At 36.8% G+C, this 15,084-nt stretch overlaps 1 protein-coding gene across 1 annotated transcript in view; it reads right to left on the reverse strand.

Moving 5' to 3' along the window:
- Nucleotides 1–3,248: 3,248 nt before the first annotated feature.
- Nucleotides 3,249–15,084, reverse strand: part of LOC149801636 (solute carrier family 12 member 2-like) — a 12,543-nt gene continuing 707 nt past the window's right edge. The window contains exons 2-4 of the mRNA XM_089955908.1: nt 15,043–15,084; nt 14,544–14,611; nt 3,249–3,777 (exon numbers count right to left, since the gene is read on the reverse strand). The exon at nt 15,043–15,084 is cut by the window's right edge and continues 70 nt beyond it. Of these exons, the coding sequence (XP_089812034.1) occupies nt 3,774–3,777; nt 14,544–14,611; nt 15,043–15,084 (114 nt within the window). The 3' untranslated portion in view covers nt 3,249–3,773. The remainder of the gene's footprint in view (nt 3,778–14,543; nt 14,612–15,042) is intronic.

A 15,084-nucleotide genomic window follows, 5' to 3' on the forward strand; every position in this document is an offset into this window, starting at 1 on the left:
AAACTTGTCGTTGGATTGTTGCAAATTGAATCTTGTCAATGACTTTGGAAGGTGTCAATTCTGCGGGTTTGATAAACTCGGTCCAAACGGGTACTTCAATTGTCGTGAAGAATGGAATGTCTCAAGCGATCGTCTTCTTTGGCTTCACATTGTCATTTCAGTGTGGTTAATAAAGAATCCCACACCTCAGTGATGATCCCTTCTGCTTTCACCAACGGTACGTTGGACGTGATCTTTAAACTTCAACGTGTACGTGTAAACCGTAGTTCTAAATTTTCTAGAGAACGACTTTTCTGTTTCTCGAATGTGGTAGTACTTTTCAGGGTTTACTGGTGGTGAAATTTGGTTGGGTGTAGACTCTCTGGTCTAGAATCTGGCTCAATCATGTCATCTTCAAACTCGCTACCATGAATTTGAGCCAAGACTTCATACTACTCTGCGAGTCGATAAATCACGTTTATGCCTATTACTTTTTTCTCCTTTCTCCACGAAATGACGCGATCGTTTCATTTTGAATGCCATGGGACCCTATATCTATGTCAAACCAGTGTCTTTCCTATATAAAGGATCGATGTCTTCAATCCCAGTATTCATTTTACTCTCAAACCGACCATAAAGATGGAAGAGCCCACACAGATCGAACTTCTGATTAGAGTTTTGCGATGTGTCAAACGGAAGTTTTCTTCAGACAGGCCGACGGACTATTCCCTCTCAATTGGAGATAAAAGTCAAGATACTTGCTATATCTGTAATAAGAAAGGGCATTGGGCTACAGAGTGTCCAGACCGTCAAAAAAGCAAGACAGAAGTCAAGATACCTTTTATCATTGTCAAGAGAAAGGACATTGGTCTTCAGTCTGCCCTAAAAACAACAGGAGGAAAAGGAAGAGGGGTTTAGAACAGGAAGAATAGGTACACTCCCAGAAAGAAGAATCCAGACACGTACAGAAAGGTAAAAAGAGAAGAAAAAAAGATGATGAGAAAGTGAGGATGAAGAGGAGGAAAAACCTGTAAAAGTGAAGATATTTTTAAAAAAAACAGAGAAGGTGAACAAAGACACAGAATAAGTCCATGCAGTTTTTAAAGTCTTGTGTTGTGAATTAGATTATAAAATTTGTACCACAATAGACCAGACAGAAAACTTAAGTGTCTCTTGGTTTTGATGTTTTAGAATATGGACCTACAATCACACACTGACTCACACACGTACATCATTGGCAAAAACGGCATTTTGAGTACTAATTGATTTTGGCAAAATAATGCTTTTTCTTTTCCAGAGAGGTGAGTGGCCCTGAAAATGACCGTTGGGCGTGTGTTCTATTGAGAAACAAACTCAGGAACGGGAAGCAATCAGCTTTACCTGCCTTAAGCCTTTGCCACGGCCATGGTCTACTTTTGGACTTACTCCTCTCGATGATAATTTGGTAGAAATCACTAGGGCTAGGGCTGTGATCTCAGGTGTAGTAACATGGTTGGGCTGTTCGTCTTTTTCTCTGGGGTCGTATTAAAGAAGACTGATACAATTTTTTCAGACTCCTTAACTCTGACAAAATGTCTAAGAGTACCGTCACTGTCTGGTTTTCGCTGTCCTCCTTCCTAGACCTTGTTTCTTCTCTGCTGCTTCTTCTTCTTCCTGTCGTTTGCCTCTTCTTGCTTCTTCTTCTGTATGTTGCTGTTTAAGGAGAAAAGCGTATTCTGCTTCTCTCTGCTGCTTAAAATGTTCTCCAATTCTTGTTTCTGTCTCTATTTAAAATCCTCGACGTGTGGTAAAGAAGGAGAAGGTGGCGAAGGTGCTGGTACCGGAAAAATTCTTGCAATGCCATCGCTTCTCGTCTCCACGGCCGATGCATCCCCAATTCATCGTCTTCTTCGTTTCCGTCGTGTTTGAAAACTCTGTTGCACGGATTCACTGCACACAGACGCTAGCGCATCTATATAGGGAATGTGACGTCACAGGCAGTTCTCTTCGGATTGGAAGACAGACTCCGTACTATGACCTAAATTTTGTAACGCGTATTGGAATTGGTGAACAAACTCAATCCGTTTCGATCCGATCTTCCACGATAAATAACAATAGTTCACTACATTCCCTTCACCTGTTCTCGTCACAAGATGTGGACTAACGTTGAATCTTCTACCCTCGTAAAGTCGATGCTGTTCTGAACGGACTTACCCATGTATTTCAGATCATCAAGGACATTCATCCTGATCACCGATACGAGCGTTTGTAAAATAAGAATCTATGTGAAGAGACAAGGCTATCTGAAGAAAGTCCTCATCTACGGTCCAGAAGTCAGAAGAAGTTTGATGAAGAGAAAAAGACCTATGCGATGCCCTTTTTGTTAGTGGAATGGTGTTAACGAACACCAAAGGCCCTTTTCAGGGCCACTCCACTGTCTCGAAAAGATATTTATTCTCTTGCCTAAACATTTTTAAATGTATTTTATATTTTAGGTTTGCCTCCAAAAATGTTTTCTCTTGCCTAAAATTTTTGTCGTCGATTTTATAGTTCAGTTGTGATTGATTGATGTGTTATATATGTACATGTATCTACCTGTTCCATTCCTACTAAACCTAATTTTCCCTTGTCCGTATACAGTCCCAATATTCCCAATGTTAAACTCCCATTGTCCATAAACGTGCCGAGGGGGGGGGGGGAGGGGTCTGAAAAATATCGTCCGTAAACGTGCCCAGGGTGTGCTGTAAAGGCTTGTCCGTAAAGGTACTCAAGGTGATCTGTAATGTACTTTCCAATGGTCCGTAAACAGCCTCAATTCACTACTTTGAATGCCCATGTAGCAGAGAAAACCCAGTTAATGCTATAAATGTAGATACTTCACAAACCTTGCTGAAGGTGTTTTATATTTTGTATACGACAGTACATAATTTAGTCAAGACATTAATGTACTTCAACTATTTTTGGGTTGTAAGATATGCATTTACTTGTCATGCAAGTAATTTAATAATGTATTATCCCATCGCGTAATCATCTCGTTTGAGGCTCATCTTTTATGCACATCTCGTAATTATCTCGATTAAGGCCGATCGTTTATGCACATCTCGTAATTATCTCGATTAAGGCCGATCGTTTATGCACATCTCGTAATTATCTCGATTAAGGCCGATCGTTTATGCACATCTCGTAATTATCTCGATTAAGGCCAATCGTTTATGCACATTTCGTGGTAACAAAGACACAGCTCAGATTTTTCATTGCGTATGAATTAAAAATAAAAATTTACATGTAAATTCCAAACTGCGTTTTTTATTATCATTCAACTGTACAACTATTACTTTCCAGATAAAATTCTTGTCGTCATAAACTTGCTTTTCATTTTGAAAAACAGTGGAATAGATATGAAACAGAACAAGACAATGTTATAAATAGTTTTGCTACATCATTAAAAATAAGCGATACAAGTATTTTCTATAGTTTAGTTTAGCGAAGATCGAAACTACTAGATGTAAATGAAATGAAGATTCTAGACTGCCAATTCTTTATAATAACATTTAGATGACACAATGAACCTTACTACATTTATGTTGTCTTACAGATGGATACAACAGAGTACAAAGTATTTCGCACTAACAGAAAGAGAACTACAGAAAATTTGTACCACGACAGTTCATTTCATCATTTTTTTGTTAATGTAGCTGCAACTCATGGATGCTCTATGAATATGCACGGTCCCCATGAGTGCAAAAGTACGTGTCTGGTTCGTTGATACCGGACCTTAAAAAAGCAGGACGAAGGCCAAACCTTTGAACAAAGCTTTATCTGAAAAATATGGATAAAATGAAATCTTAAAATTTTAATGAATTCAGAAAAAAGACATTTAATTTAAGATTCATGTGATAAATATATATATGTCAAGTCCCATTTATTTATTGGCATGAATAATACATGCAATTGAGTTTCATGGACGATAATTCCTTTGCGAAATAGCTTATACAGTTGTTTTAGAAATCAGTTACTGTTTCCAGGAAGGAAAGCTTGTCTTTTCTTTTTACGACAATTAAACCTTAGAGATGAACTACGTTGCCTGCGTAGATTAACGGATAGATAACATGTTGTTTGATAAGGAAATAAAATTTCTTTGATTACGACAATTGTAAAAGGAGCCACTGCAAAATAATATAACTAAAATTATTAAAAATCTAATAATAGAAGAAATTAAAAGATAAAACTGCTAAATATATACGTCACTATTTTCGGAATTTCTTCTAATATCTTCCTGAGGATTATCATAATCGTCTTTAGGGATTTATTGACGTTGCAACTGAATGCTCTTTGAGTGCAATGCCTTAGTGAGGAATGCTCTTTGAGTGCAATGCCTTAGTGAGGAATGCTCTTTGAGTGCAATGCCTTAGTGAGTTGTCTTTTGGTGCAATATAAGCACATGAATGGTTACGGATTGCGCATTCTTGAGCTTAAAAAAAAAAAAAACAGGTTTCAACTGTTCGCTGTAATCGAAGTGACTTTCAGCTTCCGATGCGAACCAACTCCTCTAGCTATAGTTTTACAATAAACAGTATGAGAGGGATTGGTCCAGGTTACAATGAACAGCATGAGAGGGATTGGTCCTGTTTACAACGCACAATATGAGAGGAATTGGTCCTGTTTACAATAAACAGTATGAGAGGACTTGGTCCTGTTTACAATAAACAATATGAGAGGGATTGGCCCAGTTTACAATGAACAGCATGAGAGGGATTGGTCCTGTTTACAACGCATAATATAAGAGGAATTGGTCCTGTTTGCAATGAGCAGCATGAGAGGGATTGGTCCTGTTTACAACGCACAATATGAGAGGAATTGGTCCTGTTTGCAATGAACAATATGAAAGGGATTGGTCCTGTTTATAATTGACAGTATGAGAGGGACTGGTCCTGTTTACAATGAACATTATGAGAGGAAAAGATCCTGTTTACAATAAACAATATGAGAGGGATTGGTCCTTTTTACAGTGAACAGTATGAGAGGGAGTGGTCCAGTTTACAATGAAAGATATGAGAGTGATTGGTCCTGTTTACAGTGATCAGTATGAGAGGGAGTGGTCCAGTTTACAATGAAAGGTATGGGAGGGATCGTCCTGTTTATAATAAACGGTATGTTAATGATTGGTCTAATTTACAATGAACAATGTGGGATGGATTGGTCCTGTTTACAATTTACAGTATAAGAGGGTATGGTCCTGTTTGCAATGAACAGTATGAGAGGAATTGGTCCTGTTTACAATAAACAATATGAGAGGGATTGGTCCAGTTTACAATGAACAGCATGAGAGGGATTGATCATATTTTGGACAAAACCTGTCTAAAATTATCATAAGTTTAGTTTTTAAAACATATTAGATTGTTAATATGAGCTAATATGTTTAGTGATGCATATGATCAATGTGTAATTACCTTTTAGTGATGCATATGATCAATGTGCAATTACCTTTTAGTGATGCATATGATCAATGTGTAATAACCTTTCAGTGATGCATATGATGAATGTGTAATTACCTTTTAGTGATGCATATGATCAATGTGTAATAACCTTTCAGTGATGCATATGATCAATGTGTAATTATCTTTTAGTCATGCATATGATCAATGTGTAATTACCTTTTAGTCATGCATATGATCAATGTGTAATAACCTTTCAGTGATGCATATGATCAATTTGTAATTACCTTTTAGTGATGCATATGATCAATGTGTAATTACCTTTTAGTGATGCATATAATCAATGTGTACTTACCATTTCTCGTTTGATTTAAACGAAAGAAGATATTTGTTTACCAGTGAGTCTGTGAACGCTGCATTCAGTTTCCACGCTGACGACTTTGTAATCAATAGCATTGTTGTCATTATATCCATTGAAATTAGATTTCCATCTTCAAAATTATTTATATAAATCGTAGAATATATCGATAAAATAATAGCTCTCACTCTCATGTATATATTCTCGGTAAGAGGCCCCAAAAGCTTAAAGATCAGAAAGCTGCAGAGCGGGCCAATTAATACTAACCGTAGAGGGGCACAACATTAGTCACACTTCTTGCTCGTTGGGATACAGCGTGACCGCTAGATACCGCCAAAACAGGGCCCTGGTGCGAATGATTGAGAGGAGTGTAAAGTTTTTGGGGATTAGCTTGAAGATGCTGTAGAGAAAGATATCATAAAGGATGAATCAGATTAAATACTTGACACCAGAGGTGCAAACAATAACAGTTAATGTAAAGCGGAGGAGGAGATCCAGGTGAGAGTTGTGTCCTTTGAAAGAGAGCCAGGTGAGAGTTGTGTCCTTTGCAGAATATGATAACTATTGTATTGCTTCAAAAACTGCCCTTAGCGAATTATTAGGCTTTAAGAGAAATTTTCGAAACTGATGAAGGCACGAATTATCACTGCATTGCTATTCACCTGTGACTAATAATGGACAAAAGCCGTTTAATTAAGGAAAATAAGTGCTTCAAAGAGATTCACTATATCTAATACATGGAACGTCTAATTTTGTCCATAAGCATCTTCAACAGATTTGCTATATTAATCCAAACGTGTGGAATATGTGGATGCCGTACAAGATGGAGCGTCTGAGAGCATTAGAATCGGCGAGGTTAACAGTGAATAAGGCAAGGATAGTAACACGGAAATATCAATATATCTAATGCGACATTTGCTCTCTTTTCTAATAATTGTTCAGGACATATTTCCACTTCATTCACAGCAATAACAATGACCAAGAGATTATGAAGACCTATTGCCAGAAAAAGTGGTCATTTGTTACCCAGAGTCAAATAACGGTGAAGTTAAGGTTGTGAGACCCGTGAAAAGGTAATAGCTACTAACAGCCTTGTTTAAGCTATTGCAATGCACGCATAAATATATCCAACCAGCACTAGAAAGTTAGATAATTGAAAATCTGAGTGCCATTTCCAGCCCGCTATGGATGCCTCGGCGTGACCTTTGAGACGACAACTGGCTCCCATTTCCCGAGTACGATGTAGCCTATAATGTGCTGAAAATGACGTTATAAACTAAGTAACTACAATTATAACTATTCGATACATTTTTTTTGGAATCTTTTGAATTGTGCATATTTGCCATATCTTTATATATCTATAGCGTCCCTTCAGAGCAAACAATGTGAGTTAATAAGCTTCATCTAAGGCTAGCGCTTATTTTCAAGGCAAATGATGTGGTGGGCTAACGCTTAGTTTCACTGCATATGATATGGTGGCTAGCTCTTATTTTCACTGCAAATGATGTGGTGGGCTAACGCTTAGTTTCACTGCATATGACATGGTGGCTAGCTCTTATTTTCATTGCAAATGATGTGGTGGGCTAACGTTTAGTTTCACTGCGTATGATATGGTGCCTAGCTCTTGTTTTCACTGCAAATGATGTGGTGGGCTAACGCTTAGTTTCACTGCATACGATATGGTGGCTAGCTTTTATTTTCACTGCAAATGATGTGGTGGGCTAACGCTTAGTTTCACTGCACATGATATGGTGGCTAGGTCTTCTTTTCACTGCATATGATGTGGTGTGCTAAAGCTTATTTTTACTTCAAGTGTTGTGGTAGAAAATGCTGTATGCTGAAATATCTGCAGGAAAGGCAATTTATTACGCTTCGGCCTGAGTCGGTGACAGCATTTACAAGTGTTTCCAGTGTCTGAATATCAGTGTCTTACTTTATATATAATTGTAAGGGAATCATTTCTAATGTTTGTTTTAAATATAGTCAGTACATAGTTATTTGAAACATAAAATCGGTTTACCTTCAAGTTTTAATTAATTACCATATTTTGATATTGTGCGTGTATGTGTTTGTGATTGTGTGTGTACAAAATGACAAAAATATACCTCATATGACTGAAACAAGCCATTACACTGCACACAACCTAAGTTTAGATATATGACGTTTAACAACACATCAGCGTAATTCAGGCGGTCAAGCCAATCCCTCGGAAAATGACAGAAGATAGTATATTTTAGTAAAATTTAGTAATTTCACAAATATACAGTATTTATAATTTAGCCATGTTAATTAACTTAAATTTACACCAAAATCCTTTATAGGATCCTAAAGAAACCGCTTACTATTTTCTTAGAACTTTGGTTCCAAGTATTCGCTTTTAAATCCCTGCACTATTTATGATATACAAGTCCAACCCATCCAGCCGTAATATGTCATTAACGAAACATTATATTTGCTTGTGAATAAATTATATGTGATCTTTCCTTACCCCTCATACATGTTTCGTTAAGAAGAATAAAGAATGTTTTTTTTTTATTTTTTTTTTTTAAAAACGCAAAAGTTCACGTTTCTTTCCAAAGTTAATTTTTGCTTCATTTTTATAACGTATATGTTACGGTGACGTCAATTTTTGGCGCAGCATGTGGATTTATGTCCTTTAGCCATTATTACGAAGGTCAGACCATAAATGCAACTGGCATTCAGGTATATACTCTGTTCACATGCAAAAAATTGCAGACCGTATATATAATTTTTATGTACGTAAAATTTACCTAGAAATGAAAATTTCGGTTCATTTGGAATTTAAGCGTTGTTTGCATACTGAGTACACCACTGATACGACCCTATGGTTACAAATTTTAGTAATAGAAAAGAAGCAAAACCATCTTAAAAAACAATTTAATCATTAAAATGATAAATGAAAAATGTGAGAGGAACTTACAGTATAATGAAGTGAATCCAAATTTATCCTTATAAAAGTCTTTGAAAGTCCTAAACGAATGAAAAGTCCCATATAATTTAAATTCTGGAAATGTATTAGTCCTCCAAGAACCGTGATGTTGTTCAGATGGCGTTGTCCAGAAGTTTTTAAAATAATTTGTAACAGTTCCAGATATTAAAAAAATTGTCCAAATAATAAACATTTTCTATCACCACTGCACAGTCTAAACAAATGTTTATCCTCTCGAAAAATATCTAAGTACAACATAAAATAGGTCTGCAGACTTAATCAGGAACACAAAAAGTGTGGATGACTCCAGAAATCGGAATGAAACTGAATGCTTAATTTTCTCCTTATATATATCGTATATTGCGACTGTAGTTCGCAATAGACCCCATGTGAAAACATACACTATATATTTTCGATCAACAAACTACATTCATATGATAGCCTGTCGTGTGCTGAAAAATGGCGTTAAACCCCATAGCAACAACAACATTCATATGACTTCACACGACAAATGGGAATCCACAGAATTATTCTGGAAATAGATATACATAATACCACTAATGATATTAAAAGTCTATTAATCCCTATTTATGTGTATATTTAGGAGTATGTTGGTAATTACTAAATGTTGAGAACTTGAAAATGGATCAGTTCCAAAACTCCTCAGCTCTTCATTGTTTCAGTTTAAGCGTCTTAACGATGAAACGAACGTGTCAATACAATTTCGAAATATTTTCAAGAATTTTGGCCTAACATTTGATTTAAGCAGGCCAGACAATCAACACAGTAAAGTACATCATCATAGTATGACCGAAAATGTACCTTTGATCGCTTTTAAATCACATGTAAACAAAAACTACATGCTCGGATAAATTTCATGGTGGCTGAAGAAGATATATTTCTGTCAGATTGTGGGAGAAAAGTTCCTAACAATTCATGCCTCGTGTTTACAAACGTCTTCTGATAGACTTCGCAAATCAAAGTACTTTGGGTAATATCAATACGTGTAATTTAATACTACGACTTTAGACCGATTCTGAAACAAAGTAACTACCTTGTCAGTGACTTAGCCATTGCGTTACAGCCATGGTCGCGGTTAACTCAAAGAGAACTTTGCCGGGGTGGTGAGAAGGCTCAGGGCCAGGAGAATAGGCAGTAGTTCGAAGGCGCATGTCCGGAGAAAGGAAACAAGGGTACCGGAAGTACCGAATCGGGATACAAGAGTAACATAGAAGGGACACGGGAAGGAAACATTCTCACCTTTAATTTTACTTGATGAAATAACTGGCAATTCGAATAGGCCTTTGTAGTCATTGAAATAACACTGGTCAACAGTGAAATCATTACTGACTTGAAAAGGCCCTAATCTGTAGTATTTTGGTGTGCCGAACACGAATATAACCGTGAAAAATTTGTATTGGCTCTCGTTTTGAAGATATTCATATACCTCATTTTCTATGTTTCACTGTGTAAATTTCTCCAGTAGGACTGCAGCAACATCCGGAATAATGATGTAACATTGCATAATCCATCATGCTCACATCATCCACAGTTGATTGCATCATTTTCTGATGCAATGCAATACTAATGCCATGCGGCTGCTGAAGTAAGTTGACGTCAGCAGTGTACTATACATGTGTAGGCCTATTATACTAATGCCAGGCGGCTGCTGAAGCTGACGTAAGCAGTGTACTATATAAAGCCCAATCAGATAGGTTCAGCATTTAAAATATTTTAGACGTTGTGCGAGACAGTTCAAGCTACTGTTACATAAAACTTATTATTGTATCCATTTACGTACAATAAAGAACAGTAATGCCTCGAAAGTGTGTTAATACCGCGGACAATTTTTGCTATATTTGTGGGGAAGTGACATTTGCCAACCAGAAGAAAAGTATCAATTCTCAAGTGAAGAAGGCATATCATCTTTACTTCGGATGCAAGGTTGGTGACCAAGACAAGCCTTGGGCTCCGCATATATGCTGTGCTACATGTACAACACAGCTTTCACAGTGGTTGAATTGCAAAAGGTCATCAATGCCGTTTGCAGTCCCAATGGTGTGGAGAGAGCCAAGCAACCACCTAAATGACTGTTACTTCTGCTTGGTTCCTCCTCTTTCCGGCGGAATAACGAAGCGAAAGAAGTCGAGAATAGTCTACCCAAACATTCCGTCTGCATTGAGACCAGTTCCACATGGTGAGGGACTTCCTATTCCAGAACCTCCAGCAGAATATTCTCTTGATTCATCTGACGAAGACAAAGGTGAGTTGACCTGTTCTTCTCCTGGTCCATCAGCATGCAGTGATCCAGATTTTCACTGTGGTGCATCATCAACCCCACACAGAATAACACAGGAAGAACTAAATGACCTGATTCGTGATTTGGACTTATCAAAGAACAAGGCAGAATTGCTAGGATCAAGACTCCAACAATGGAATCTTCTAGAAGAAGATGTCACAATTACTGCATATCGAAAGCGCCACCAGCAATTGGAGCCTTTCTTCAGAAAGGAAAGTAATCTGATATTCTGTTCCGATATTGAGGGCCTCATGAATGCTTTAAAAATCACTCATGACCCACAAGAATGGAGACTATTTGTGGACTCTTCGAAACTGAGTCTCAAGGCTGTGCTTTTGCACAATGGAAACATTCTTCCGTCTATTCCAGTAGCGTATGCTGTCCACATGAAAGAGACATACGATAACTTAAGGCAGCTACTGAATTCCATTGAGTATAACAAGTACAGCTGGCACCTCTGTGGTGATTTGAAGGTAGTTGCCCTTTTAATGGGACTGCAGCAAGGATATACAAAATACATGTGTTTCTTATGCGAGTGGGATAGCCGAGCAAGGGAAATGCACTACATGAGGAAGGAATGGACTCACAGGCAGAATGTAGCCATTGGAGAGAAGAATATCCAACACCCAGCTCTGGTTGAGGCTCAGAAAATCTTGCTACCACCCCTTCACATCAAACTAGGTTTGATGAAGAACTTCGTGAAAGCCATTGACCGGACTTTGCCAGCATTCCGATACCTGCATGAAAAATTCCCTCGACTCAGCGAAGCAAAGATTAAAGAGGGAGTTTTTGTGGGTCCTCAGATTCGAGAGCTTTTCAAAGATGACCGGTTCAACAACTTGCTGGAAGGTGACGCGAAACAAGCATGGAATGCTTTTCGCCTAGTTTCTACAAACTTCCTCGGAAATGTTAGGGCAGAAAACTATAAGGAACTAGTAGAAGACATGTTGATGAAGTACAAGAAACTTGGCTGCAATATGTCTCTAAAGATTCACTTCCTTCATTCCCATTTGGATTTCTTTCCTAGCAACTGTGGTATTGTTAGTGATGAACACGGCGAACGTTTTCATCAAGATATCGCAACAATGGAACAAAGATACCAGGGAAAATGGTCCACTACAATGCTGGCTGACTACTGCTGGACACTCCTCAGAGATGCTCCCGAACAGCTGTACAAGAGACAGGCGAAGAAATCTAAGATGTAGTCAATGACTTGATTTTTTATAGGTAGGCTATTACAGTTGACCTTTTACTATTGGAATGCATTTCGTTATGTAAACATTAATTTCTTGCAGATTACAAAAAAAACTAGAGCCAATTTTGCAATTTGACTGTCATATTCGTGTTCAGCACATAAAAATTGATAAGAATTGACTAATTTTATTTCAGTAACATGACTTTTGTAAAAATTTGTTGTCCAGTGTAATTTGCGTTGACAAATTGTCCTGTAATTGTTGAGTACCGTGATATAATTTATTAAATTGCTATACCTTTCACCTTATTATTTTATACTGTATACACCTCGACCGTCGACCTTACTGTTTGGGGCCTCATAGCTATTTAATCTTGTGCATGCCCGTCCTTCTGCAGTGTTAATAATACCGTAGAGGGCACATTATAATTTCCAATATTTCATTCATTGTTTAAGAACTCATTGATATTGCTTGATTGAGAGCATAACATGGCAAAACGGCTTTCAATTATATGTTCTTAACGGAGAGAGAGAGAGAGAGAGAGAGAGAGAGAGAGAGGAGGGAGAGGGTCTTTATTTACTAATGACTGAATGATTGGATCCATAAAGGATAGGCCAATAGGTTGATGGCTGAAATATACCTGCATTCGGAGGTAAGAGATAGAGACATACATACGAATGTTTGCGTATATATACCTGAATCTTTGATATTAGTTTTGTAAGCAACGTGTTTATCTCAGTCAATGCCGGGTCTACCTGTTGTTTACATTTTAGATTATAATTTTAGTAATAGACTTACAATGATAACTGAGATTTTGTTGTAAACATTATAAATCTTCCTGGAGGAAACTTTCCATTAGGTATTAGTTTCTTAAAACAAAAAATTCTAATTGTGACCTGAGGTCCTAGAAATTAATTATTCGTGCTATAAGATAAGATCTTAGCATAATCAGCTGTATTATTGCTGTGTGCAGTAATTCAATTGGGCTGGAATTTAATAATTCAGTTTAATAATTCAAGAGACTCTTCTCTGGAAATGCAAAGTGCTCAGATATAACAATCTTGGAATAGGGACTTGCAGTCGTAGTAAAATTTCAAATAACGTTTCATTCTTGGATAGTATTATTGTGATCCAATAAATGACTATTTGCACTTAACTACTACAGAGGCCACCACAGGCACATCAACACCTTCAGTGTTGTATTTAATTTAGATTTCTACTAAACTTTATTCAGAACTTTAATCTTTATGACTTGTGTCTGTAATGCTAGGATTATTTGAGGTTTAGTTTACGATGCCGTAAGTACCGTTTTAAAATTTTTACTTTGTATTCTAGAGAAATAAATTATTGTTGAATTTTGCAAAGCTTGTTGCTTTTCATTCTTTTCTATTACTTATTTTAAGACAATAGAGTCGCAATAATAATTAAAGCCCCTTTAATTAATATCAGAAATATTCTTGTTATATACATACAGTTTATAGACTTAATTAAGGTAATTACACAATGGGATAATAAATTAATTACTTACTCGCATGACTTGTGTCCATTTTAATTTACAAGGAAATAAAGCTACGATTATGTCTTGGCTAAGTTATGTAACGATCTAATGCATACAAAGAATAATCACGTTTTTACATTTGCAGTACAAAATAGGATTGTCCAAGCATATGTTATTGAATTCATCGATTGTGTATGTGATCTTTGAGGCTGACACCTAAAGTATGACGTCATGCTAGGTCGAGTAAGAAAATGTACGATTATAAAGTTATAGAAATTAACATTAAATACAGTTTATGGATCTCAGCTCCGTTTCGAAGTCTGAATTTATCATGATTAATTCAGCGAAATTTCACAATCTTTGTTTTTATATTTCCTTGGCAACTGTTTTATCAAAATGGTATTGGTATTTCCAACACAAATAGGATGCATACATCGTCAAGAGTAGTAAGTCAAAACACTTTGTTGGTTTCCACGAAGCAGGAGTGTTGGGGGCATTCCGCGTGTAAGCATTTCCAGCCATCCCATATACAGTCCAGCAGGACACTGCACCTTTCTTGGGGTTGGGAGTGACTTAATAAAAACATTTGACAATAAAACTCAAATTGGACTGAAAATGTTTCACCAAAGATGTTTAAAACACAGAGCAAACTTTCACAACAACGTAATATTATCTTAGGAATATCAGTTATTTATTTAGTCCTTTGATTTGTTTATTTGACTATATACAAAGTATTTGACGACAATTTAGTATACTATTAAAAGATAGTGAAATGAACAATACATATTCTTTACCTAATACAATACATAACGTAAATTGAAAACTTTCTAACGGCAGAGTGTTGATACTTACATAACAATCAACGATGCCTCTGTAGAATACCTTTTCAGCTCTTCTCTCAGTCTCAAATTGCGGTAGGTCTAGAGAAAAGTAAATGGTCAGATGAAATATTCATGAATGAACCAAATACGCGTTGTGTGAGGGGACGCGTACGTTATACATACGATACTGGTATTTGGAAACATGAATGAACAAAATACGCGTTGTGTGAGGGACACGTACGTTATATATACGATACTGGTATTTGGAAACATACCCACCTATCTGGTTTTACATTTAAGTTAATAATACTAATTTGTTAGTATTAAAATTCCAAAGCAGAAAATAAAACGAATATTAATCCTAGAAATGGGTTTCCTATTGGCTTTCTTCTAATTTTGTTAAATATCCTAGGTTTATGGCGGATCATACGTCATACCAATACGTTTAGAAGCTTAACACTTCCAGGTGAAATGTTATGTAATACCGTCACTCCCACAATGCGACTGAATAATTTTAAAAAAATACGTACTCTCTCTTTATGGCATATAAGGTCGTCGTCCGCTATCTTCCA

This window comes from Sinohyriopsis cumingii, chromosome 4 (assembly GCF_028554795.1).
Source record: "Sinohyriopsis cumingii isolate HCF-2022 chromosome 4, ASM2855479v2, whole genome shotgun sequence".
In the NCBI taxonomy this organism is placed as follows: Eukaryota; Metazoa; Mollusca; class Bivalvia; order Unionida; family Unionidae; genus Sinohyriopsis; species Sinohyriopsis cumingii.